We start from the raw sequence: 27899 nt of genomic DNA on the forward strand, positions 1-27899 counted from the left end.
GAGTGGCAGGAGAGTCCGGAGGGCAGCGAATTCCTGCGCTGCGGTGTTCGGTAGACCTGCGGTGTTCCATGCTAAACTAGGGAACGGATTTTGAAAAATAAATGGAGGTGTGAGGTGGGTGCTGCTGTTCTGTGGAGAAAGATCTAAGGGAAAGGAAGAAAAGATAGCAGCCCAACCCTGAACAGCGCACTCTGTCAGTCTGATTTTTGTGTGTATACAGAACTGGCCTCTAACTGCACCAGTGCAACACATGCAGAACAGAAGAGTGTATTCATCTCTCTATGAATATCTGCAGTGTTATTCTCTGAAGTGAATAAAATAACTGACATATATGACAGAATACGGAGCCCTAGTATTTCAAGATTTTCTTGTTTGCACAGCAGTCTTTACATTCCTTGGGAGCAAGAGTGAAAGTGCTGAAGAGTTTCTCACTCTAAAACTAACCATCTCTGTGAACACTGACGTAGTGTGTCGTTACTCATCCATGTAAGCTCAGCACCTTGAGGTGGGTGATGAGTGGCAGAGCCCTGAAGGGACGCTCCTGGATCATGGTTCGCTCATTTCCTCCCCTTTTTGTGCAGTCTTTGTCCCCCAGCTGTGGGCACCCACTTGTCCCATAGTTCCTGTTGCAGCAGAGCTCTCTGGTAGAAGTTGCATTTGTTTCCCATTGATTTCAAAGTTGTGCTCTGAAGACTAAATTGATGTTCTACTAATATAGAGTAGATTTTTGTGATCCCTGTGTATTACATACCTTACTGCTCCTTTAGTTTCATGCTTATTGAACTGAAGTTCTCAAGTGCTGAGAACTGATTGACAGTACTGAAAAATGAAAGGAGGAAGCAGCCTCCTTGCTTAAACACATGCTAACTAAGTGATCTGATGGATACGAAATGCTGAACTCTGGTTGTGTGGTGATCAGTAGCGCCGCTCACAGGTGCTGTTCCACGTGTCACTTGTTCTGGGGATGCTCCTTTCCCACTCCAAGCACAGCTGTCCGTGAGCTGCTGTGAGCTGGAGCAGTGGGCTGCCTGGCCTGGAGCTCTGTGCTGACGTGTGCTGCAGATCATAGCGCTGCCAAAAATAGTGCTGTCCCGCTCCTGTGTTACTTCTTGCACTGTGTTGGTACAAATACTTCTTTTGGCTCCTGGTGAGCAGGACCAGAGTAGTAATCTGCACAAGAAATAATCCTACAGAACGAGATCGTTCTTTGTAGGTGCTGTGGTGGGAACTACTTTTATTTTCAAACAAATGTGATCAGAAGACAAGATTAGGATAAGTAAAATGTCTTGCTGCTTTTGTGTTTTAAAGTATATGTAAATATATACTTTAAAAGATGACTTTGCAATTGCAGCTGTCTTTAAATCAGTTTCGTTAAGTGTTGCAGATATAAGAGGAAGCATGTGAACAGGTTTGGCTGAGCAGGGCTGGGGATGAGCGGAGGAATGAGTGTGTGGGTGGGGGAGCAACATTTCAAGACACAGTTTAATGTGAATTATCATGTGTGAGGAAGATGTTGTCACACTGTAACACTGGAAAGCTGACCTGAGGGAGGAGAATGGCAGGAGAGTAGAGAAACTTGTAGTAGGGTGCACTGAATCATTATTACAACCCCTAGAGATAAGGTTTCCTGATCAGTTTGCGCTGAACTAAGGCTTTGCTCCTGGGAAGGGCAGTCTGCCCTCCCTGCAGCTCCAGATCCAGTACTTCCTTGTTCCTGTTGCTCACAGTGGCTCTGAAGTTGCAGTGTAACCTGGTTGAGCTCACTGATCTGAGTGAAAGTGAATATACCTAGTCTGCAGTCTGGCAGTCGTTTCAGTGACTGTTTATGCAGCGAACATAATGCTTGCATTGGCAGAGTAGAGGAAAGTGGGACAGTGTCTTTTGATAGCAACTTAAACTAAATGTGCTTAAGCAGATGTGTAGTCTCTTTTTTTACTTCAACATATGTATCTAATCTCTACCAAAACAAACATAAAGCAACCAACCTTCCCCTTTATCATGCTGCATGCAATCACAACTGCAGTTGGTAACAGAGAATCTCCTGCCTAGTTTTTCTTTAAACAGGATAGAAGGATGGGTTTGCAGCACAGAATGTTAAACCTCAAATCTTTTCTATGCAGCAATGTAGTAGTTTCATTTTCCTTGTAAATATTTTTTACCTTGTAGGTTTTACAAATAAAGCCTTTATTATATGCAGCGTTCTAAGGTAGTGCTCACAAAATCATAGAACCACAGAACATCCCAAGTTGGAAGGGACCCACAAGGATTATAGAGTCCAATTCCTGGCTCTGCATAGGACCACCCAAAATTCAAACTGTGTCTAAAAGTGTTGTGAGCAGCTGTAAAAATTCTGTAAGAAGAAATACACAAGGAAAATTATGTAGGTCAATAGTGAATACTATACTGTATGTTCAAGCCATTGGTCATGACACTGATGACTGCTTTGTCAGAAAATTCATGCTGTTGAGTTTGTGTTCTGGTACACTTCATTATTTAATATGTGTATGTTAAGCCATGATTCCAGACTCTCTGAATAATAATAATAATAATAAAAATAAAAAAACAACACTCAAAAAGCATATTTGAATGGCAAGGTCAAATTAAAGCTGTAGATGGGTGTTTCTTGTGCCAAGTCACTACCAGCTGTTGGAACCTAGATGATGATCATTGTATTGGGAGGATAAGTCGGACCAGAAGGTGGCAGTTCCAGAGAAAACGTGAGTTGTGGTGGGCTTTGTAAGTTACCATGCCCCAGCAATTGAGCTGGGGAAACAGCACACACCTTGATTTCTGCCCATGCTTAGACTTTCTCCTTCCTGTTTTCACTGAGCAGGTGTTTAGCTCCTGTGAAAGATGAACCCCCTTCATCCACTTCAGTGCTTTGCAGAAAATTTACTCTAAAAGGTTCACCAAAGTTTTTTCTAGAAAATTTCAAACTGAACTTGCACGAGATCATCCAACTGAAAAAGGTCTAAGATCATTATCAGCTTCCTGTTAATCTGCCAGTCATAGAGTGGCTTGGGTGGGGAGGGACCTTAGAGAACATCTACTTCCAACTCCCCTACTGTAGACTAGCTAATGACAAAACTTTTCTGATACAGAACAAACAAAAATAGTAGTTGGCATAGCAGTGGCACAAATTTGGTGTCTTAATGAGGCTTTTAAATGTTTATCAGTAATCTTTGAAGCTATTCAATTAGCCGTATAATCTGTAATAGCTGAATAAACTGCAGATGATTATAGTCTGAAGCTGATTTCGTAGTTACTCTTAGATTTGCTGATTTCTTAATCCTTTGAATACAATTACAGTGAAAGCAGCCTGTATTCTGTTTTAATGTATGGAAAAGGAAAGCAGATTTTCAGGACCACGTTGATGTTATGATCCTGAAAACAGAATAGTGTGATTCAGCTTCCTCATTAATACTTTATGTGGATTGGTGAATTAGGAATTGCTGTGTAATTGGCATGCAACATTAATTCACTGAGATGACTTTTTATGGTACAGTGCATGCTTGTTTCAGTGAGTGCTGTTCTGAATGATAGCCACTTAGCCAAGTTGTCAAAATTTTGGCAGCAGCTCTAGAAAATTCTGATAAATAGAACAGCAGTAGCAGGAAAGCCTGCAACGTGAAGAGCAGAGTTTTGTGCACTGCAAGAAGCTGCCTCTCTGCTTGTGGGAAGGAGCCTGCAGCCACTGAACTTCTTACTTAAAAGAGTTTCCCATTTATGGCGTATTTATATCTTGCCAATTTCTAAGGTGTCATGTCCATGAATCCATGCTTCCATCCTGCTGCCTAGTAACTTGGTGCAGTCTGGATCAAAGAGAAGTGTGTGGTCTCTAACTTGCCTAGGCAGAAGAAAGTGAACATTAATTACTCTCACTCCAGCGGCTCACTGGGAGAAGTAATATACATGTCTATTATACACAGAAATTATCTGCTTTTTTTTATTGGTCGTATTGTTTTTTTTCAGTTTTGTAAAAGTATACAGATGAGCTCTCTGGTAAGTATTAGCACAAAAGTAAGGTGTGGTTGTAACCCTTGGTTGTTTAATAGTTGAACTTTAGAAGAAAATCTCAATGGCCTTTAAAGCAAACTAAGTAGGAAAAGAATTGAAAGCAGAACTGGTAAGGTTTGTGCTCTTGCAAATATGAGGATGAGTGAGTTTTTTAATATCATACAAGATATTACATTGTCAATTTTTAAATTTTCTCTCATAGATGAGGTGTTAAAGAAATAATAATAGTATTTCTGAGGCATACTCACTCCGTGGTGCATCTGTTTACGTGAATGTGCTTTAAATATTATTTTGTTTTGTTGAAATCTGTTGAGCTGGCAGTTCCTTATTTTGTTGCAGAAGACAAGGACATAAAATACAATCTGAGTTGGTTAGGGTTATTCCCTGCTCAGTGACCAGAACTTTGGAAATAAGCCAACTATATTTAAAGAGCAGCTTGTCTGGGTGTTGTGCCTTACCACGGCATTCCTGAAGATGTAGTTGCAGTTGTGAGAATTTCTTCACCTCGTTTTTCTTCTTAGTCCTCTGTTGCCCCACCTTTTATAGGTCACTGCCAGTAGTCATGTTACCTCTTTCTTCCCGTCATAAGGAATTTTCATGTTATTTGTGTTGTGCTTATCGGGTGATCCACAGTAGGTACTCCAGAGCTTTGTGGCTTGTTGAAGCACTGAGCCTTTCAGTAGAAAATGAAGAGAGTACGGGCTGTGATTCCTTGTGGATAAAGCAGAGGACCGGGCTGATGTTCCTCTTGGCCTCACATGCTCCTGAGATGTGCTCTGTATCAGCTTGACTTTCTGAAGAGCTGATGGTGTGCCCAGGCACACTGTGCAGTTGTCAGCTAGGTGTGACACAAACCACAGTGCTCTGGGCTTGCTCCCTCTGGGACAGCCAGAAACTGTTGACATGTTTCTAACTAGTGGTGTGTTTATATCTGGGGTTTGGATAGGCATCATTTCATTGCAAAATAAATAATACTTACGGTGCAACTAATATCCCTGTACTTTGCTACATTTCATAATGTTTTGGTATCTCCTGTCTCAAAAGTTAAGTACTTAACTTTTGAAACACCTATGTAAGTGAATCTTTCAAAGGATAGTGTTTTTTGTTTTTTTTTTTCCTCAAATATTGCAGGTTTTTTTTACTAACATGTGACAGAACTGTAGACAATGAGATGAACAGAAGCCAGGACTGTATAATGTACAATCTGTTAAGTGCTGTGGTCTCATTTTGCTGTTACAAGTGATGTGAACAGTGAGGAAGTGAGAAGCTTAGCCAGGTAAATAAGGCGATCTTGAGAGACGGAATGTTTTAATGTGCTTACCTTTAGAAAGCTGTGATTCTGCTGGAGGCTGAGGTGACTCACTGACTACAAAATACATTCAGTTCCCAGGGAAGAGATTGTGGCGACTGTACAGAGCACTGCCCTGCAGAGCAGGTGGGCAGTGGGCTCTGTGTGGTCATCGGTCTCCTCGGGAGCTGTGTGACCCTGAAGCCTGGAAGTGCAGTTACTTCTTGTGGTTACTTTGCAATCGAGGGGAAAAACAGTGGTTCTGGTGTGAAGAGGGTGTGAAATAGCATTGGGAGAACATGAGGAGGTGCTTAAGAAGTTAGAATGGGGTCCTAGCAGTGTGGAGGAAGGAGTGCACAATCTGCCTCATGATCTCTTACTTCTGCTCATTAGAGCAGAACCCCAGAACCACAGCTTGTTTACTTTATAGGAAATTCATTCTCTTACCTTAAGGGGGCTCAGGAGTGAATAGCATTTGTGTCATGTGGATGATCAAGGCAACAGATGCTTGGGATGGAATTAGGAGCTAAGTTATTGTTTGGTAATACAGACAGCCTATTGTTACCTGCTGCGAGTATTTTTGAGTAAAAGCTGAAAGGCTTTCTTGCATCAGACTATTTCTGAGGCTTACTGAAATTCTACTTGTGGGATATTAGGGCTCTAATGAAGATCTGTTTAATTCCATTTTGGTATCCACACTGGAAGGCAGCTCATGGCCTGCGTTAGCTAGCATTGTATTTTAAAGCTTGGATTTTGTAAAGAAGCTTTCTGAGCAACTGTCATAAAGGAACTCCTTTTGCTTTTTACAAAGACAAAGGGAATCATGTTTGATTACCTGCCTGTTCCAGAAGCTAAGTGAAGACAAGTGAACTTGAGGAAAGTCTTTCAGAGAGAATGCGTGATGATCAGATCGATCCCGCGTTCTTTGGACTTAATGGATTTTAGTTTACTTTAATACTACAGTAATCATATTGCTTTTCCCCACCCTAGAATTTAAAATGTAAAAAGTAAATCCACTTCCACTTGGTATCTTGGTAAGCACATAGAGAAGTGGGGTAGAAGACTGAACACTGCCATGGTGTTTTAAACTCAGCCACTTTCTGTTACAGAGAATCCTGTATTCCACTAACGGCCACTTAAGAGTTTCAGCATTTATTTCATTTGTTTTTAGAAGTTTTATTGTTCAGTGCTCAGTGATTGGCTGCTTTGCGTACTTAAACTGAAAGAAACTGAGCATGAAATTATTAAGCTTTGGAGCTGTTTCACAACTTTTCACTCACTTTTTCTCCTTTCTCACTTCTAAAAAGAGGCTTATGCATGTCTTTTTCACTGCTGCTTTGTAGCTCCATGAATGAATACTGTTTTTACTATTGTCATGTTGTTATTCAACAAATACCTCACAAATGCATTTATCTGTCTCTGTTTATTTTAGTGCAATGCGCGTGTTGCTGTCCAAGTTACCACGACCGTGGATTGTTGATGAGAAAAAAGATGATGGTTACACTGCCTTGCATCTGGCAGCTCTCAACAATCACGTGGAGGTGGCTGAACTTTTGGTGCATCAGGTAGGATTCTTTTCTCAGAAGGGTTTATATGTTGTACTTTGATTAAACGTCTTATGTGAAAATAGTTTGCTCTTGATACCTGCTGTGCAATGGAGCAGGGGGAGCCATATGGGGAGCTGCAAAGGTCAGAGTTGCTTTTGAGATTGGTACCTTGTCCTCATAGTGGAGTTGGGATTGGTCAGTCTGATATCCAGTCTGATTCAAACATCTGTACAGCAAATGATTGATGTACTTAATAACTTTTGCTCTCAAATCTTCAAAACAGTAATCATATTGAGGGTTTTATTTGGTGCTTTAATTGACTGCCTTGCATTAATGAATTACTGGGATAACTGTCTAATGCTTTGAACATCTTCTAGGGCAATGCTAACCTGGATATCCAGAATGTTAACCAGCAAACCGCTCTGCACCTTGCTGTTGAGCGTCAGCATACGCAAATTGTTAGGGTAAGTATTTTACTTGCAATTTGCCATGTGGTTAATGGTACTTTATTCAAGGTAACTGTAGCTCTTAACACAGAGATACTTCATGAAATTTAGTAATTGGCTTAGCAGCGTGTTATAACTGTTGAATATTTGTATGATTAATTTTGATCAATTTGGGAACCTACCAACTTGTATAGAAGTTCAGCGAGCTATATGAAGGAAATTCTAGGAAAGCTAAATTATTGTATGTGAGCATTATCGTTTCCTTTCTGTAATTGCCAGTTCTGGAATCTCTTCTTATGGAGTAAGGGATGATGTGTTCTGTTATTTGTCTGAGCTTTATGGTCTTGTAGTGGGATCTCACAATAGCATTTTTGATGCCTCTTACTTTGAGCGTAATTGTTCTTGCTCACAGCTTCTGCAAACTGTGGCTAGGTGAAACAACACCGTACTAGTTTCACTGCTTTTCAGTCTACTGTATGGTTTTCTCTTTTCCTAACTTGGGAAAGCTAAAAGCAGTAATAAAGTGACCGGTGAAATTAATGCAATTTCTGTTTGCCTGCATGGTTATGAAGGTTTAATGCTTCCATTTAACAAAACCTGGTTAAAGGCAGAGGAAACTGGAGTATGGCACTGCTTACTCATTCTGGCATGGACTGCTGACATGGGCTGTTAAGCTTGGGAGAGAGTCCTCAGTGCTGTAGAATATGTTTGCTAAGAGTGAATACATCACCCTGGACTTGGCCCCCTGTGCAAAAATTGTCTTTGTGTTGTGAGACTCTTCCTATGATGAAAAATATTTCCTATTCAGGCCTACTGAGAATTGTGCCCCTTATGTAGACTTGTATCTGTGGTTCTGTTGAGCATTATTTTGCAGTAAGGTTTCTCCATCTCTGCGGGTTGATGGATGTGATCTCATTACAGTGAAACATGTGATATGGCCCTATATCTGGAACCACTTGCTACCAAAAGAATGGTTTCATAGAGTCAGTGTCACTTGCATTCTGCAAGCTTTTCTGCAGCTATATTTGGTGAGCTCTTGTGCCCTTCTGGAACTGACACGGTACCTGGGAATCCAACACTAATGCAGCAGATGAGCAGGAAGGTAGGCACATTGAAGAACTAGTGTTGTTGGATTATGTATTGGATTGGCATACTTATACCCAAGAATATTTAAGTGAATGACTCGGTAGAGTATCCATATTTCAACGTTGGATTAGCTTTGAGAAGTCCTAAAATAACTCATGCAGCCATGCAAAGAACATGTTGGCTCCTATATTTCAAATTTAATTCCTATTGGGTACCTTCCAGGGTTGGGTTGTATCCTCAGGCATCTGTGGAATAGTGGTCAAAGGTAGCGGAGTTCTTTTAAAAGCTCTGCTACCATGACAAAGGGTAATTTTTTAATCTTTTTTTTTAACTTCTGCAAAGGGTTTGAATTTCCATGGTAGCCAAGGATTCCATGTCACTCTGAAGAGAGTTTTCTTACAGATAATCTTCTAGAGATTGACTAAAAATCCATAGTAATGATAGAGAAATTTTAATGACATGCTGCCATTTATTTCTAGGAGAAACCAAAGCAGAAAATTACTGGTGGCAGACACAGGATATGGGTGTAAGAAATTAAGATTGTGTCAGAGTGAGTCCATTCAGAAGATGTAGAGTGTCCACGTGGGGCTGTTGTGAATCTCAGCTGGTTTTCTTGCCTTCAGTTGTGGAAGAAAGAGCTGGGGGAATGTGACAAACTGCAGTCAATTACAGACAGATATTTCCTTGAAATACATGCTCTGAGTTTCTTCATAGATACTTTATTTTTAGTCTTTTCTAGAGTCTTGATTCTTTAATTCTAAGATGCTAAAATCCCTGCAATTGGGCTTGTTGTGAATAGGGAGATATTTCCCTTTATATATTCCTGTTTCTGGGCTGTTCTTTTTGTCACTACTGCAATTCAGAGTGTTGAAGAGTAGCAGAAGTTTGAAACAAAAGTTAAAACATCAGCTGTTGCCTGTAGCTTTTCAAAAGCAACGTGATTGTTGTTTTTTACAGGCATTGTTATTTGTTAGCATGTGTTCATTGTGTTGTTTAGCAGCATATTTAAGAAAGTTCTGGTGCATCAAATTATAAGAGTGCTTTGTGCAAGGGCAGTATGAATATGAAGGCCTGTGCAGCCTTATTTACCTCTCTACCGTTTGAGCTGGAACGTGTCTTAAGGGGATACGGCTAATTTTAGCCTTAAGAATGATTCTTACAGTTCATTACTTTCCAAAGTGTTCTAAGATGGTATTTAATAGTCAGTGGTTTTTATGTCTTCTGCTGTGTAAGAAGTAACCTAAGTATGTGTTCAACTACTTTGTTAATGTGAGAATACTACTGCACATTAAGTTGTAAAATTTAGCATGGTGTGAAAGTGGTGATTTTGGAGGTCATTGAAACCTAATGTTACAGAATGCATAGATGTCAGAACGTTTGCCCGCTTTGTTCTGTTTCTGATACACTGATCTGTTGCCTTGTTTGTTGGCTATTTGGTACAAATTAAAAATAGAAAGAATCCTGTGAAATAGCATCTCTTTTAGCTATCAGTCAAGCACTAGGCTTCTGCTGAAATAAAGTTGATATTTGAAAGAGGTGAAGTGCTTCGATTGAAGGCTGAGCTCTCAACTGTGTACTGCGGTGTGGGAAAAGAATAACCCTTTTGGACCTGATAGTGGATCCTAAAGCATAAATTCCTTGAAAGGATCTGTGCTCATATTTTAAAGTGAGTTCTCTTTCTTCTCAGCTTTTAGTCCGTGCAGGTGCTAAGCTGGATATCCAGGATAAAGACGGGGATACTCCCCTGCATGAAGCCCTGCGACACCACACCCTGTCACAGCTCCGCCAGCTCCAAGACATGCAAGATGTGGGCAAGGTAGATACTGCTTGGGAGCCATCAAAGAACACAGTAAATAAAATGCATTTATTTATTCTTTTTTTCTTATGTGTTTGTCTCATTATTCTAGCTTATCTCATTTCTGTACTGTTGAACTGTTTTGTTTTTTTTGGCAGCATAAGTTTGTGTAAATACCACTTTACACTGTAGTGTAGGCGGGAATCCTTTTTTAATGGGGCTTTTCATATTTAGTCATTGTCTTTGTTAAAGAAAAATCGAGGTCATTTAGTTCAAAATAGTTTTGGAAGTCTGTCTTTCATAGTGAACATATGCAGCTGCCAAAAAATCAGAAGTGGTTTTTGGAAAGAGAAATAAACAGTAATATAGTACAGAATAAGACTAAAATCGTTTTCTGTGCTTCAACATTTTGCATGATTTGTTTGTAGCTTTCATTGTTCAGATTCTTCTATAACCTTCTGAAAGCTTCTTCTGTTAGAATAAAGCATTCTTAGTCTTTATATATTGATTGTTCCATATCTTTTTGACAGAGTTCATTTCAGTAATAATACTGTAGTAAGGAAATAGTCTACGAAACACAAGGTAATGAAGGTCAAAATGTTTTTAATTAACAAAAAAAGTGCTCGCATCTGAAATGCTTTGTGAGCACACGTGAAGTTTCTATTTGGCTGATAGAAAGGGGAGAAGTAAAATTTGCGAGTGATTTGTGAGGTAGAAAGCAAACACTTTTTTTTTTTTTTTTCCTATGAATGCTAAAGATGTGCAGCATAGCACAGAATTAGATTTACTGAGTCATTTGTTACCAATATCATAATACTTTTTTCACAGTTAAACTGTGGGTGATAATTTTAGCATTTCATTCCAGAAAAACTTGATTGAAAAGCCTTTCTTCAAAACTTTACTTCAAAAGTAATTCTACTGTACAACAAATATTTTTCAAATTGTCAACTTAATTTTACTGAAAGACACTGGGCTAAGCTTTGAAAAGAGATTAAAAGTACGACTGACATAAATAAGAAAATGTGTCCTTATAAGTGATAGGAAGAAGCTGATTAGAACTCGGTTGTGTTCTCATGATCTGAAGTGGACTCTGTGAGCCATGGTCAAAATGCTTTGTGTGTATGTATTTAATTTTGAAAGGAATTAATAAGATAAATATTCTTTCTGAGATTCAGCATTTGATACATAGGTTTTTCAATTGCCTTACCATCAGTGACATCCAAGGTGAAATTGAAGGAGTTGTTTTGATTTATTCTTTCTAGTGTTTTTTCACCTTATAATGTCTGTTTTTGAGAGTTTCATGTTTCAGAGAAAAAGGAAGATTTTTTCATTTTGTCTTCTTCCAATTTCATTTGAGCTGTATAGGTTAAAAAAATATATACCATTGGATTCATTTTAGTAAGATTTTAAAAAGAAAAGTAGGAAAAAGGTGGCATATCTAACAAAAAGACTTTAAGGTTGTATCTCTGATCCTAAAACTAAATCAAGTCTTTGTTGGGCAGTTGCTATATGCACTGGGCTATAAAAGTGTGTACTACTTCTCTGCCCAGCTGTTCTCAGTTCAAGTATGGTGGTGCTACCATTTTGTGTGAACTCAGGAGTTTTGGTTTTAGCATTCTGCATACATACACACTGGGATTATACCCTTTGAAATGCTTACTATAGAAGCACAGCTACTTCTCCAGTGTGTGTAGGTTTGCAGGAGATTTGGTGTTTCAGTAGCTGAGCTATTCCTTGAAGGCTTTTAGTTCCTTTAAAGAAAAGCTGCGTATGACTGATGTAGAATTAAACAACCGTACAATAGTCTTACTTCTGGAGTCACTTCCTTGGGCATACAGATATATGCATGTTTATGTGCACATGTGCATGTTTTCCTTTGGTCAGGCTACTCTTAACTGCAGAGTGTCTCAAGTTGCTTACGTATTTGTTTCCTTTCAGTTAATAATGGGACTTGGCACTCAGGGAGCAGAGAAGAAGAGTGCAGCATCTATCGCCTGCTTCCTGGCAGCCAATGGAGCTGACCTCAGCATTCGTAATAAGAAGGGTCAGTCTCCTCTTGATCTCTGCCCTGACCCTAGCCTCTGCAAAGCACTGGCTAAATGCCACAAAGAAAAAGTCAGGTTAGTATAATAATAAAATTCCTACTTTCCAGTCTGTTTTCTGTAGATTAACCGATGTATTTAAAAATCATGCTTTTATTACGTATAGTATTAAAACTTACAAACGTTTTCTTGGTTTTTGCTTAATTCTTTATATTCAGTGGTACACCAAATGCCATCTGCAAATGCGCTTGTTGAAACTTAAGTAAGTTTTGCAAGAGTTCCATGTAGTGACTGAAATTTGAACTGTACCTAATTCCTAGGCCTTGTTCTTCCTCTGGCAGGTACCAGCCAGGGTGGCTTGTACCCCTGCCCTGTGGCATCTGGATCTGGTTAAGGCTTACTGTTCTGTGGGTTCGCTGCAGGCATCATAACAGTGTGATGGCCTGGCTGTGCTTTTGTCTAGGAAAAACAACTATCTGACTAGGCTGTGAGGAATTCTGTTAGCGGGGAGAGAGACTAAATAGGTTTGGGGTTTGGTAACTTCAAAAAGGGTCTAGCTAATTAGGATTAGGTTCTAAGAATTTCGGAGAGTTAGACTGGGTGTGACTAGAGCAGGTTATTTCCTGGAGCTTGGTATGCAAGGATTTTGATGAGTTGGGAAGTAAACAACACTGGTTCTTACACTCAGGGTGGAGATTGCAGTACCAGGGACTAGAATTACAGCAAAATGCATGTTCCTGTGGGAGGGAGGGAGAGGAAAGGGGCAAGATGCAGCTTGTATTTGGTAGAATTCCAGCTCCAGGAAAGGGGCAGAGGAAATCAATGGAAGAATTAGGAGCTCGTTGGGACAGGTTGCCCATGAAGGCTCAGAAATCTGTGCAAGTTTTGGAGACTAAAATGGGCAAAGCCCAGTATAATGTGGCGTGAATTCAGTGCTGATTCTGCTTTGCCTAACAGACCTTCTGAGTACCTGTGAAGCTGAATCATTGTATGACTTTCCAAAAAGAAAAGGAGAGGTTAGACATGGCACCTCAGATGCTCTTCTCTAAGAATTACAGTTTTGCTGGTATCTCGCGCATGAAAATTTACAGCTTGCTACTTGTTCCAGTTATATAGTTATATTCCCATTATTGACTTGATTCTCATCCTTAATTCCTGTTTAAAAATCACTGTAAGACAACAAAGACCATACTTCCAAATTGTCATAGAGAGGAACTGTTTTTTGTTGATGTTGCCCTAGCATGAAAGGTTTGTTTTTCTGCAGTCTTTTTTTTTTTTTTGGTCAGTCTCATCATTGTGGCTGTTCCTATTTCTTGCCACCTTTTATGGGCTTGTGAGCATTATGGGACTGAGCTGTTTACATTTAACCTGTGCTCCCTCTGCTGGGTGAGCTGAAGCAGGGGACAAATAGGTTGAGGACACTTAGGGATTTTGAGGGTTCTTTTACAAGCCTGATTGCAAAGTATTACAAACATTCAGGATTTTCTAGGTTTTCTAGGTTTTGCAGGTCTGAATCTACAGGGTATTACCCTACTCTGAAATAAACTTGGAAATAGGAGGGAAGTTTTTTATATTTACAAAATGCTATTCTGATTTGTGTGGTCTGTTTTTGCAGAATGTCTTAACTGATCATGAAACCTTGTCTACTGGTGTAAACTGTACTTTTGGGAAAATACAGTTGGGATTGTTTTATCATATACACTGGTGCTTGAGTGCATAGGAATGTATAAATAAGCAGCTAATTGTTGTGCAGCATGAACTAAAAATAATAATAAGAAAGTCTCACTGCAAGATTTCTTTATAGTGGTCAAGTTGGTTCCCGAAGTCCATCTATGATCAACAATGACTCTGAAACCTTAGAAGAATGCATGGTGTGTTCAGATATGAAAAGAGATACTCTGTTTGGCCCATGTGGACATATTGCCACATGTTCTCTGTGCTCACCACGGGTGAAAAAATGCCTCATCTGTAAAGAGCAAGTTCAGTCTAGGACAAAGGTAAAAAGTGTATTTTAAGCAGTATTTTGCCTTACACTTGATGTAGTTTCACTGGATGGAACTACCTGTATCACATGATGCTCTTTTCTGTTTGCCTGTCTTGTCTGCTGCTCATTCTCTCTCTCCCCATCATTATCTTTATTATTCAGGTCATCAGAGTTTGTAATACAGCCATCTGAAGTTATATCTTATTATGCTTTCTCCCTCAGAGTATCAGCTATTTGTGTCCTATTTTGAGGACCTAATCAGACTAAGTTCCTTAGGTTTCTCAAATGTTTGCTCACAGGTATTTGTGACTAGTCTGGGTGCATCTCCATTGCTTTTGTTCGAGTATTTCTTTATTCCCAATAATCACCAGGTCTTGTCCTTCTGCTGCTTTTTGGCCGTTTAAATAAATAAATCTTATATTCCACTTAGAGGTTTTCTAATCTGTGGAAAATTCATTCTGTTCTTTTTATCTTTATCCAAATACCTTTGGTTAGTTGGATTTTGTTGTTTGCTTTTTTTTTTACTCTGTAAGTATACAAATTGCAAATATAAATTTGTACTGTTTATAGTGTTCAGTCTTTTATTCTTTCTCATACTTGTTTACTCATTTTTCCATGCATATTTTCAAATGACAAATCTTAGCGTAGCTTTTTTTCTGCAGACTATGTAAAAAAATTTCAATTGAAAGGTTTAACCGTGGGGATTCAGGGCAGCAGAGTTGCTGCTTTCCCTCATCCATATAAAGAAGTGAATGTATCGAAATCAGCTGTCCTATGTGAAAACTGACCTGTATGGATAACCTTCCTTTGATTTCTTCTGCAGAGTTAGAGAGTGGAATATCTGTTCAGTACTTCTCTAACATTCTTCTATATAAAAATATTAAATATTTTTATTGGTATGCAAGAATTTTAAAAAATATTTAAAATTAAAAAATATATATATATATTATCTATATTAAAATGTAGTGCTAAGAAATGAATGAACATGGTCAACAATTTTATGATCTGGAAGAGGTGATCCAGACCAATATGAATGGAGTGGCTTGAGGTGTCTGTGGCCACTGTATACATTTCTATACATTAAATGGCATGAGAAAACTGACCCAGAATATTAGTACAGATTACTGTAATACATTGAGGCAAAGGAAATAGAAAAGGTAAAAGAAAAAGAAATGTCCTAGCTGCTTCTTTATGCCTGCCAGTATACTGAACACATAAATTTCGCCAGCAAATATCAGTTCTTCAAGTCAGTATGGTAACTGCTTTAAATTGCATTCTGAGGTGATGAATTAGTATATACAGCATCAGAGGGAGCTCCTTAAAATCCACGTGCCTCATGAAAGAGAGTGAAAAATGCAAGTTCATGTAAACATCAGGAGATAAACTTTTCTCATATGTATGTTTATTGTACTTTACAGATTGAAGAATGTGTAGTGTGTTCAGACAAAAAGGCAGCAGTCCTTTTCCAGCCTTGCGGTCATATGTGTGCTTGTGAGAGTAAGTAGACTTCACGGGATGTTCTTTTTGAAACAGTCCTCAAAGAGAGGACTTTTGAAAGCAAAACAAAACAAAAAAACCCTAAAACCTCATTAGGAATGTGATTTTGAGTCCAACTTAGTTGTATTATAAGACTTTCTTGTGATATTGCTATAAAGTTAATCTGAAAAGAATGAAAAAGTTCATGGATAGGAAAAAGAAACAATAAGAATAGCAGGATTTAAACTTAGATTATTTCTGTCCTTTCAGATTGTGCAAGCTTGATGAAGAAATGTGTACAGTGTCGGGCAGTGGTAGAACGAAGAGTGCCTTTCATAATGTGCTGTGGAGGGAAAGGTACAGAAGATACCACTGATGATATTTGTGAGTGACTCCAATACCCGTACTCTTTCCCCTGCTCCCACCAATGTATTTTCATTCTCATTCTATGAAATGGCCTAAATTTTTCTTCTCCATTTTGAAGAAAAGTTTAAGAAAACAGTGTTAAGCTACGTATCCCATTTGCTGTTTGCACTGCTAGCAGCAGATGCTGTGATAGCACCAACCACTTTGCGAAAAATCTCCCTCCATCATCCAGAGTAGAAGCTGAAACATACATTGACTTCTTGAGTAAATTCGTGTTTTATTTTTATTTCTGGAACTATCTGACTAATAAAGGAGTGGTAAATGTTCTGCAGCTAGATATAAGTAACTTTCATGATGGATTTTCAATCTTGCATCTTTGACCATTTCTTAAACTTCTTATGACTTCTCTGAATGATTTCCGTGGAAAAATAATCCATGGATATTTATAATGTATGTGGTATACAATGTTTGAGCTGCATTTTATCTGAATTGGAAAACCAGGTTATTCTTGTCATGGTATTCCTAAACAGACAAGTATAATCCTTAAAATCATAATTTTTTAACAACGCGTGTTGGAAATTTGAAGTACTTTTCAGGTTTTTTTGTTTCACATAGCAACATTGCTTCCTGGATCTGTCAAAGATAAAAATGGTACGCTGAGTTTGTTTAAAATTTCAGCAAACTGCTTCCCTGCGACTTGTGTAATTCTCGTCACCAAATAGAATCAGCTGTATGGATAAAAAAATGTTTTCAATGTGAAAGGACTTGGCTATAGGCTTTTGTTGTTTTTTTTGTTTGTTTGTTTTTGGTTTTTTTTGTTGTATGTGTGGAAAGAACTTCACTGGAGAATCATTGCTGACAAATAAGAATTCTAAAAACACTGAGGGGCTTACAGGCATCTTGAGCATCATTACTGAGGAAGTATTTACCACATTTGTTGCTACAAAACTCAGAGGTTTTTTTGCTTGGGACTTGAGCTGCAGTGAGGTTCTAGTGAATTCAGATTATGAAATGTGTTTTAATGACATCACTTCAGATAATTGAAAAAATTATAGTTAATATTCTGAAAATAATTATTCCTATTTCATTAGGTGTAATCATATACCTTTATTTTCTCTAAATTTTAAAATCTCTATTTTCTCTAGCGAGTGGTAACATTCCAGTTATGCAGAAAGACAAAGACAACACTAACGTCAATGCAGATGTACAAAAGCTGCAGCAGCAGTTACAGGACATCAAGGAACAGGTAAAACTCTAGATAAAAATTTTATGGGCCAGTAAGGTAACTGCAAAAAGCCAATGGATCTTCTGTTATTTAAAACAAAATATCCCATTGAAGTGATTCAGTTCTTAAATTTTAGTTAAATAACCAATAATTTTTGTGATCCTTTTGTCTTCTACATACAGATTTAAAAAAGATGGCAATTTTTCTTTTACCAGAGTATCTGTGTCAGTGTGACTTAAAAAAGGGTGCTCGGCCCAGTCAGTATGTCCTGTGCTGCTGTAACTGACCTGAATGTGTTAGCTGCAGCAGCAGGTGTTCTCACAGAAGTAGATATTCTTCACTGCTCTGTGCCTAGCTTAACATTTACTTGTCTGTTTGTGAGCTACCTTTGAACAGTGACTGTCAGCTGTATCATGAAAGGCTCTACTGTACGTACTCTTCAGGCAATTGTGTTTGTACGTAACTGGAATATTTGGGATATAAGTGAAAGTTTTTTCTTTTGTAAGTATGCATCATATTTGCAGGTAGAAATCTATTCAGATTAGCCATAGATGATAGTGGCAATTCATCAGTTAACTAAATTGCATGCAATTTAGAAACATTATAAAAACAACAGAAAAAATTGTTTCAGAGAATCGAGAATATTTAAATTTGCTACACCTGTAAATGTAGTCCATTTGAAATGGCTTACATACTTGTCTGCATGTGAGACTTTGCTATGGTAAATCACTGAATGGTTTCCTTTTTTCCATCTGAGCAATGAATATTTGAGATGTTTTCAGCGGTAAAGGAGTGTCTGACTGTTGTGTGAACTTACTGTATTAGAAAAGAGCCTTGATAATGTGGTTTTTGGCTTCCTTGTATATAACAGTTGGAAAAAAAATTGTTTTAATGGATACAGGAGACAGAGAAGCCTTCGTGTTTACAACTAGCCTTTTCCTCTTGGAGACTTATAGCAGTATGTGATGCTTCAGTGATGTCAGCATCACATCCAGCTGAGACAGTTATTGCTCTCAGCTGTTGGTATACATACAAGACTGAAGTTTTGGATCACCACTTCTAGGGCCCATAACTTTAAATACTTTAAATTTGAGAACTGATGTTCTGTCAAGTTTTAGTCTTGTAGCATGTCTGAAAAGAACTACTCCTGGTATATGGAGAATTGGCCAAAGACCCCACTGGCAGTTAGAACTCAAATATCTTATTCAAAAACACATTCCTTCATAGTTTGTGTAGAAAAAAACACACAAATTAAATAATGTCGTTTGAAAAATCTATGTCTTCTTCAAGAATAATGTCTGGAGCTACTGTGTATCTGTGACTTATTAAATCTGCTGGTTTGCTTCAGTTTTACTTTTAAACATAATTGGATAAAAAGATTGACATAATAAGCCTACTACTTTGGCATTTAAAATGATATATCCAAATATACTGATGAATGCTTAAATCCAAGAAATCTGTTTTCTTTAAATGCATTAATATTTTTTCTACTTACTTCGAGTTTATAAATGATTTGAGTTTTGTTAGGATATGGTAATAATTTTTTTTTAATGGGGATATGAAAGGATGACTGCTTCATTTTACAATTTTTCTCCTTGATTAGATGTGACCTCAGGTTTGTTTTTTCTCCAATTTTCCAGAAGTGCTCTTATTCATAACAATTCTTACCGTAGGAAATGTTCACAAGAAGCTTTCCAATATCAGAAAGTTATGCTGTTACAGGGAGAAAAAACATCATTTTATACATGTCAGTTTCTACTTAAGCTTTCTGTTTTTTCGTATTTTTGACAACACCTAATATTTAATACTGAAATGTTTTGAGAACTGAGGTTCTTTTGCTTTGACTTTCACTTTTATCTTTTTTAAGTTTTTTAAAATCAGTATAGAACTAATGATTATTCCACACCTGTTTGACCAGAAGGAGGTTGTTCTGGTTGTTCTCGTGTGGTTTTGTCTTGAGACTGTTTCATGTTTTGTTTAGTGTCATTTCTGCTTACTCCACTGAGGGGGCAAGCTTTGTATCATACTTTCGAACTGCAAGTAGGATTTGATTACAATTAGTCATCTATTCTTTTGAATTTGTGCTTCAAGTGATGCACAGCATTGACCTTCGGTCATGTATACTTCTGATTTATGCTTTAATAGTTCCCTTTTACACTGATGTTTCTGTACTCAAAATCAATTTGTTCTCTTTCAGCAGGTATAAACCTATGTTTCAACTCATACCTTCCATGATAATGTAATATGTTAGTGCAGCAAGCTTTTAAAACCATTTCTCGTGCCAAGCAGAAGTGATGCCTGATGTCAGCTGAATCTCCCACATCTGATGACCACACCATTCTTCAGGGATTCCCTGAATGTGAACCCTTGTGACTGTAATTGCAATACCTTCACCTCATTTCATACATAATCACCATCATCTGTCTAATATCTTATGTATGTTCCTTCACCATACCTACATCACTTTCTTTCTGCTTAAAAATGAATTTATTTTGTCACTGTGCACCTGCATGTTATTGGAGAAAATATTTTTGATAATGAGGAAATACTTCAAACAGTTTAAAACGTCTTTTTAGTGGTAAAAATTGATTTGTTTGAATTACCAGACCAAGCTATAAGTGTGTTGAACACTTTTTGAAGACTGCTCTTCTCTCTCAAAGTAATTCCTGCATATAATAGATGGTAGTGCATTTTTATACTATTTGTTTTGCTTCAAAATATGGGAGTCAAACAATCCCTGCAGATAAAAGAAGTGTAAAATATGGTTTCACACAGAGAGTGTTCTAGCAAACTAGCAGTACAGTGGAATGATGTTGTGGCACAAAATCTATGTAAGGCATGCATGAACCTTATTGCATTGTAAAAGTGCATATGAGCTGGTGCTTAAATTTTGAGTGCTCCTTGGAAGCTGAGTAAAACTCACATACTTTGTCTTGCATCCTGGCTGGGAAACTTTTGAACTGATTGAGAAAATCCTCGTCAGCATAGTGGCATAGCAGACAGCAAGTTTGTTTCTGCCAGCTGAATTCTCCTACTGTATGAAGTAGTATTAATATTAAAATAGTATCATAGTAAGAAATAAACAAGTAATGTATTTTAAATATTTTACATTTGTACCTAGCTGGAGGAATTGGGCAAAAAATTGGTTCTAAACACATAGAGGTCTGAAAGTTTTTTTGTTATTTTTTTCTCCAGAGGTGAGATTTGGATTGCCTTTGTCAGTCTTTTATCAAAGGATGTCAGGTAATGAGGCATTGAATGTTGAAGTCTGTAGATTACTGAAAGAAGCAAGCTCTGATTTTCCCATTGGAAGTATAAATGGTGACTTGGTGTGAATGGAAAAATAAGCTGGACTGACGGACAGACTGTTGGTCTGCAAGTTTTTAATTTGTGTTTTGGTATGACACTGTTGAAATTCTGACAAAGATGGAGCATAGCATTCTTGTCAAGAATAATTTTTTTATTTTATTTATTTATTTATTTTTAAACAAAATGACAGAAGGATTTATCTGGAAATTTTGTGTCACTGCTGGCCCATTATACTGATGTTCTGGAGATTAAAATAGGCATTTGGCCAAATTCTGTGTGAATTCAAATTTGGTGTAAGCAGATTGATGGTGAATATATATATAGATATATATATATATTTGTCTTCATATAAGCTACCTGCCCTAGGAAGTAGTATCTATCATTTCCATAGGAAGGATGCTTGTAGATTATACTTGACAGGGTTTCTGCCATGGAACATCTCTCATGAGATGAATGGTCTGAAGTAAACTCCCCATGATAAGTGTGGAAACAAAACACAGGTGCAAAGTGGTGATAAAATGAATTTGTTTGGAATGTTGGACTTGCTGGCATTTCATATCATAAGTGAATGAGGTATGAGTTCAGTGTTTTTAAATGTTAGTGTGTCTCAGATTTGAGTGCATCTTATATTTGATATGTCAGACTATAGAATAAACTTAACAATTATATGTTAAAACATCTATCCATTTACTAACCTTTATTAAACCTGTTAAAAATGAAATCCTAATGTAAAATATAGTTGCAATATGTTTATGGTGAAGGAACATGCCTTACAAAAACTTCAGTTTGTGCATATGACAAAAGGTGAAGGACGTTGTTCCTTAGACATTTGGTACTAAATAAATTTTGCTGTTGAAGAGCCTTAGGAGATCTTCATTGGGCATTGGCTGTCACTATAATGTTCAGCAATTAAAACGGATTTTAAAAGTTTGCTGTGCTATTGTTATGACTGAAGGTCACAGATTTATTAAATTGCTCTTCATATAAAACTTAGATAATTTCCACAAGCAAAGACTGAAATTGCTATTACTGAATCTTTACATACAATACTGATGATGCAGTATTTTTTATTATTTCTGCATTTGTTCAGTGCTTGTTTTGTAGAGGTAAGTATGTGATGAACTACAAGCCTGAGAAGGAATTGCTAAACCACGTACCTGAGCTTTACATGACATAAAACTTTGTGTAGTTTTTGTATCCTGAAAGGTTATGTTATGTCAAGGTGAATGCTGCTCAAATAGCGTCTTAATTCTGCAAACGTAGCTGGTGATGCTGCCAATGTGATATCGACCTACTACTGGATTGACTTAAAGATATCATAGAATCATAGAACGGCTTGGGTTGGAAGGCACCCTGAGGGCCATCATGTTACAACTCCCTGCAGGGGGGAAAAAAGACACCACATTTGTGTCATCATGGGGTAGGAAAAACCCCAGTACTTGAAGTGGATGAGATGTAAAAATGTGCATTTAAAAAACAAACAAAAAAACACACACATGGAGATTAAAAAAAAGCCCACAACTTTTCAGGTTAAGTAATACATGCTTTAGTAGCTGGGTTATGCTCTGGCAACAGTCTGTTATGCTTAAGATGGCATACTTGTTGTTAACTTTAATTTATGTATTGCATACTCAGTACTGTATCCCTGCTGCCATTGACTATATAACCTGTTAAAATCTTTTGCAGACTATGTGTCCTGTCTGTTTGGACCGTCTGAAGAACATGATCTTTCTCTGTGGCCATGGGACGTGTCAGCTTTGTGGAGACCGAATGAGTGAATGCCCTATATGCCGCAAGGCGATCGAACGAAGGATTCTTTTGTATTAAGAAGTGGAACAAGTATCTGTTAGCTTACAAATAGTAAGGACATTCTGGTGATTTAAATCTCTGCAAGTTTGAAAGGCAGTAAAAGGTTCTAATGAAAACATTTCTAATACTGTAGCACAGGTTCATTAAAGACTGTGAACACACCAAATAATAGAACAGTATTTGAGCAGTCAACTTTTAACTTTACTCAGAAAAGATGCTAATTTACAGCAGTCCTTTCTTTTGTTGTGTTTTTTGTTTGTTTGTTTTCTTTCTGTCGTTTTCTTCCCCTTAAAGTGTAAAGGGACAATCTTGTTTTGGTTTCATTCTTGTTTTTTTAATGTGTGTATAAGGTGTTGAGTGATGTAGTTTTTCTATATTTTTTTTAATGCCAGTTACTATTGAGTATAAATCTACTTAGTGCTTTTTTTTTTTTTTAATGCTTTTCTGGAGAGTGTTCAAATATTCTGTGACGTTTATAATTTGTAATGGTTTTCATCTTGAAATACACAATAATGCCTAGTCAATACAAAATGTATGCACAGCTGTAATAAAGGTAATACTATTTCCATAAGATCAGGTCTCAAAATACAATGCTAAGGTAATTTCAACCTTAATGTGCCCTTTGCTGAGGATGAGTGGGAAAGAAACAGGAAAAAGAAACAAATCTGGTTTAGAAAGGTTACGTTCTTCAAACTGCACTTTAGCATAACAGTTTCAAGCTGACCTAAATAATATCAACCTCTTGACTCTGCTAGCCTCATAGATTCTTATGGAATAGCTTTTAATCTGGTTGGAAAGGAGAATAGTGGGTCAGTTATCCATTTCAGATGAGTGAATTTGATCCGTTTTGAGGGAACAGATATATATGTGGTGCCATTCAAATACTCTTTGTCTACAAATTAGAAGAACTTGAAGACATGAAGTTTGCAAAAGTTAAACTTCAGTATCTTACCTTACAAAGTATGAAGCAAGCTTTTAACGGGTATCGTTTTCCTTTCTTAATTCAGTTATGTTGACTCCAGACAAATAGTAATCAACAGCAGGATCAAAAATTTAATTTAGCTTTTCATCTACATTAAATGTTAAAACCATGTTAGCTAGGATCGATAGGTAATACTGCAGTTCAGGATATTGTTGGCAGAGCATTGATTTCGGAGCCATGCTTAGGTGAGATGAAATTGTATGAGGGAGTTAGCTGTCACTGATGTGACTGAAAAGTATTCATGAATCTGAAAGAACTGCTGTGAGGAGCTGCAAACAATTAATGTCTTGATAACAAATATGTCCTTCTGTCTTTTTGGACAGAAAAAAAAAAACAAAAAAGAACATGCTGATTTAAGAGTTGTTTGCAGGTACCAGGCATGTGTTCTTGCTTGTAAGATACTCAGCAGTTTCCTGAGTGCAGTTTGTGTAGCCGTTTGCCATTGTACTGGCTTTGTGTGAATGCAGAACAATGAAGAAGTACATGCTGGAATCATTGAAGTGCCTTCCTTTCAGCAAAGATTAATTTCTTGTTTCATTCTCACTGCAAAAATGTGGCAAAAGGGATAGTTCAAGGGAAGATCCAAGTAGGAATAAAGGAATAAAACTGGCCTCTTTGGAAAAATCGATCTCAGTCCTTTGAAGCTTGTGTTGGTATGCCAGAACCTTGTAAACTTTGGCAAAATTCTCAGAAGAATGTTACTAGTAAACTGCAAAGATAGATAAACTTTTAAACAGTAAGATTTAAACACTTAATAGTATTTTCCAGGAAACAGCTACAATGATATATTGAAACAATGTATGGCCAGTGTCTTTTAACAAAGTAATGTACAACTTTTCTATAGACAACTTAATCCTTATCCAGAATTGCAAATGTGGTCATCATTCTTTTCAGTAATTTTTCATTGGACACAGTCTTAATCTGGAATCAATATAATATTGTTTTATTCTGTATATTAATAGTCATTTGTTCAAAATTATCTATGTCTCTGTCTTTTTGGCCGAAGTAAATAGCCCTCCCTTTTTGGTACTCATTGGATCCCTGTACTGAAATATGAAGACTTCAAGGAGCTTTGGAAAACTTTAGATGAAAAACTTTTTTTTCCACTTTGTTGTTTCACTATCTCCACTTAGACTACAATTGCACAAGTGCTCAGTGCTGTACTTATTTAGACAATACGTATGCCACTAAGCCTGATTTTTTTTACAGTGTGTTTGTCAGCTGAAATGTCTACAGGACACTTCAGTCTTCCTCCAAAAATGATTTTGTAGTGAGATGTGCCATGTGTCCATCCATCTTGATTTTTGTCCTGTAATGTATACATCTGTTTCCTCTAGTTCTGGTAGACACGTTTTGAATATCATGCCCTATTTACTCTTCAAGGGGACCTCTATAGACATAAAAGCAGAGTGGATTTCTTCTTGATAATACAGCTCAAAACTAAAGCCTTGTTGTAGCAGCTGGCATTTTTCTAATTCTTTTTTACTGGAACAAGTCAGAACTACTTGAAAGCAGTTCAACTTTGCATTAGTTGAAAAAATGCAGCTGAATAAGAATTGATCTAAAGTATCCTGGGTGGATAACTGGAGTTGAGTGTTAAATATTCCCGATCTGGAGGCGAGATATTAGCAAAAATAGCTAAGTCCACTGATAGGCTTGTACTTTACAAGAGAAGCTCTACATTACTGCATAATACTCTTAATACTTGCATGTCATCACAGTCAAATGGATATAGACACAGCGATTGAAGGTGTTGCTATAGGAGCAGTTGTAGTCTTTTGTACTGTAATCATGCCAAGTGGACTTGGACAGCGCTGTGTGACAGTTGCAGTTGAAAGGTATCACTGTTGGGAATTTAATTTCATGCTTTCCAGATATCAAGATAAACAACTGAACTAGAAATGCAAGGTAGAGTAACATGCTCGAAATATTGCTACTGGCCTAATTAACAGGTGAAAGAGATGTGTAGCCTTCCCAAGTTGTCCTTCAAAAAACTCAATGAAGAAAAATGTTAGCAAATCGAGTAGCACTTAAAGACATAGAGGACAAAGAGGATGAAAAACAGGCTTTGTTTCTTATGAGTGTCCCTCAATATTCAACAGCAGTTTTGAAATTAATTTGGATGATATACCTCCATTATCTTCCTCAACCAATCAAGAAAAGAACTGATAGTACTGTTCAGGTGTAAGGTATGTTCAGATGTTTAAGTAAATCCTTTTTCTTTTCAATTCAGTAGAATACATAACTTGTCATACCACTACACAGTGATTTTAAAGTATAGAGACAACCTAAAAGGCTAATAGAACATGCTAAATAATTGTATTTTGTTGTTGTTATTTTGCTTTGTTTTTACAAGCTTGCTGTGTATCATCTGCTATACCCCAAATTCCCATTGAACTCATTTGGCACTTTTTAGAATTTGGGCTCATAATAACTATCTTCCAGTTGTTGAAATATTCTGTACTTGTATGTTAAGAGTTTGGAGAAATCCCATTTTACTGGCATGGATACTGAATTAATGTGGCAGGAGAATAAGCGAGCTACTTTGTAAATATGAAAGGTTGATTAGAAACGACTATTCCTAACTTGAATTGAGTGAGGATCTAGCAGATTTGCACAAGTACTTGTGCCTTGTTAGCATAGTCTTACAATTGGTATTCTAGCTTCTTTTGAAGACATTAAATGACCTTTTAAAATAATTTAAGACCTTATTGTGTAGATATTTTCTAGAGATTAAGTTTTGTGTGTGCATACCTGTTTTTAGCAGTATTAGTTGCAGTTTATGCAAACACCAGGCTGTTTGAAGAAGCTGCTTTGGGCTAGTGATCTGTTTAAGCTTCCCCTACAATACTGTGCATTAAACATCAGAAACTCAACTTTCCAGTAGCAGCTGGTGAACCGAGAAGCCTATCCTGTTCTTTGTGCTGCCTAAGTCAGATTTTCACTTAAAAAATCACAGCATCCTAACTTTTAGTAACGCTACCTCCTTTCTCTCTAAGTACTGAATTCTGAGTTAGTTTGTCTTGGGGAAAGGATGGGGAACATTTCAGTTTCGTTTTTGCTTCATCGGTTTTGATGTCTAAATGCATTGCAAAGCATTTTTACTGACTGTATAAATGACGTCCGGTAGAAGCGTATGATTTGCCACCATGTACATTGTATATTACTCTTGCACAAGTTGCTGGAATTCGTACTGTTGTCTTTTTATGTATTTCGTAACTTGTTTGTGCTGACAAAGCAAAACTGTTATCACAGAGGTTTTAGTATAAGAAGTTTAGAAGTTTTATAGCTGAGCCTGTAGGTTTAAAAAAAAAAAAGTTCTGACTCAGGGCTTTTTAACAACTTAAATACATTTACGATATTCTTCAGCACGTCTTGGAGAGCATTGTAGATTTATGACTGTACAGTGCCTTGATAGAACTATTTAATGGGCAGCAGCCGTAGAGTCCTTACAGAATGCAAGTATCTTCTTAATGCAGTGGAGGAGTTTATGTTAATGCAGCTGTAATATCCCTGCTATGGATTTACGTACTTGTATATACTTTCTGTAAAGGAAAATCAGCAAATGTAGGTCTTGCTAAGCTTTCTGTAAGTTGTTTCATTGTTGCACCAGTTGGGAGAGGGGAGCAGGGTATGAAGGGCTTAGTGTTCAAATGTACCAAAGTAGCATTTCTGGGAAAGATAGCTGATAAAAAGCTCTGTATGGGATCTTTTTTGTGTGAGGGGAGAGGTTGTTGTATTAAAATAATAATAAATAAAAACAAAAATACCCTCTTTATTCTGGCCCAGTAAGTGTTTCTGAAGGGAGAGAGAGAATAAGCAACAATTCTGTGTTTGCATGCTTTTTCATATTTACAAGAAATTAAGTAATTTTACGCTTCTAGAAGATTTTTTTTTTAATCACAAGCTTACTGTCTTCATGAATGCAAATTCTTCCTATTAGAAAACCGGTTTTTCTGAACCGCAGGAACATTTTTGCTACGTTAAAACCAACTTTGTATTTTCAGTAGTTTTTGACATGACTGTTTACTGGAGAAACTTATGGTTGTCTGTGTGAATGTAGAGGATTTTTCTGTATGCAGATAGCATTATATAATTGCTTTCATTGAAACTGCTTAGCAAGGTCTCAGCTTCTCGAGAGAAATGCTAATGTACTGAATGGTTAATAAAACTTGTTATATAAGATATTCTTCTTCAATAGCTTTGATTAAAAAATGTAATGAGATGGAATTAATACTGCTTATTGTGCACACATTATTGGGAAGGGGAGATTGCAACTTACTTGATAAGATTCTTGGTTGTAATGATATCACCCACAGAATTAGAAAATTGTATTCCTGAACAAGTGTTTGGTAACTGTGAGTTGTTTGATGTTTAATGTTTAAAGATGCAAGACTTTATCTAGTGAGGGAGTTTGCAAACCTCCAAGTATTTTTGTTCTTTAGAATGTATCACCAAAGAGCATCAGAAATGTCAAGTGCCTTTGAGTCTTCCAGATACTCAAATATTTTTTTAAACAACACAACC

The 27899-nt window shown here is 37.2% G+C and overlaps 1 protein-coding gene across 2 annotated transcripts in view; it reads left to right on the forward strand.

The window, feature by feature from the left end:
- Window positions 1–27557, forward strand: part of MIB1 (mindbomb E3 ubiquitin protein ligase 1) — a 62065-nt gene extending 34508 nt beyond the window's left edge. Inside the window, exons 12-20 of one of the 2 annotated variants that reach the window (XM_010708827.3) lie at window positions 6738–6870; window positions 7230–7316; window positions 10072–10233; window positions 12118–12299; window positions 14026–14218; window positions 15624–15702; window positions 15952–16038; window positions 17193–17293; window positions 22268–27557. In XM_010708827.3, the coding sequence (XP_010707129.1) occupies window positions 6738–6870; window positions 7230–7316; window positions 10072–10233; window positions 12118–12299; window positions 14026–14218; window positions 15624–15702; window positions 15952–16038; window positions 17193–17293; window positions 22268–22408 (1165 nt within the window). In that variant the 3' untranslated portion in view covers window positions 22409–27557. Of the gene's footprint in view, window positions 1–6737; window positions 6871–7229; window positions 7317–10071; window positions 10234–12117; window positions 12300–14025; window positions 14219–15623; window positions 15703–15951; window positions 16066–17192; window positions 17294–22267 lie in introns of both variants that reach the window. The other variant, XM_010708828.3, reaches the window with a different exon arrangement.
- The last annotated feature ends 342 nt before the right edge of the window (window positions 27558–27899 follow it).

This window comes from Meleagris gallopavo, chromosome 3, assembly GCF_000146605.3.
Source record: "Meleagris gallopavo isolate NT-WF06-2002-E0010 breed Aviagen turkey brand Nicholas breeding stock chromosome 3, Turkey_5.1, whole genome shotgun sequence".
Lineage (NCBI taxonomy): Eukaryota > Metazoa > Chordata > Aves > Galliformes > Phasianidae > Meleagris > Meleagris gallopavo.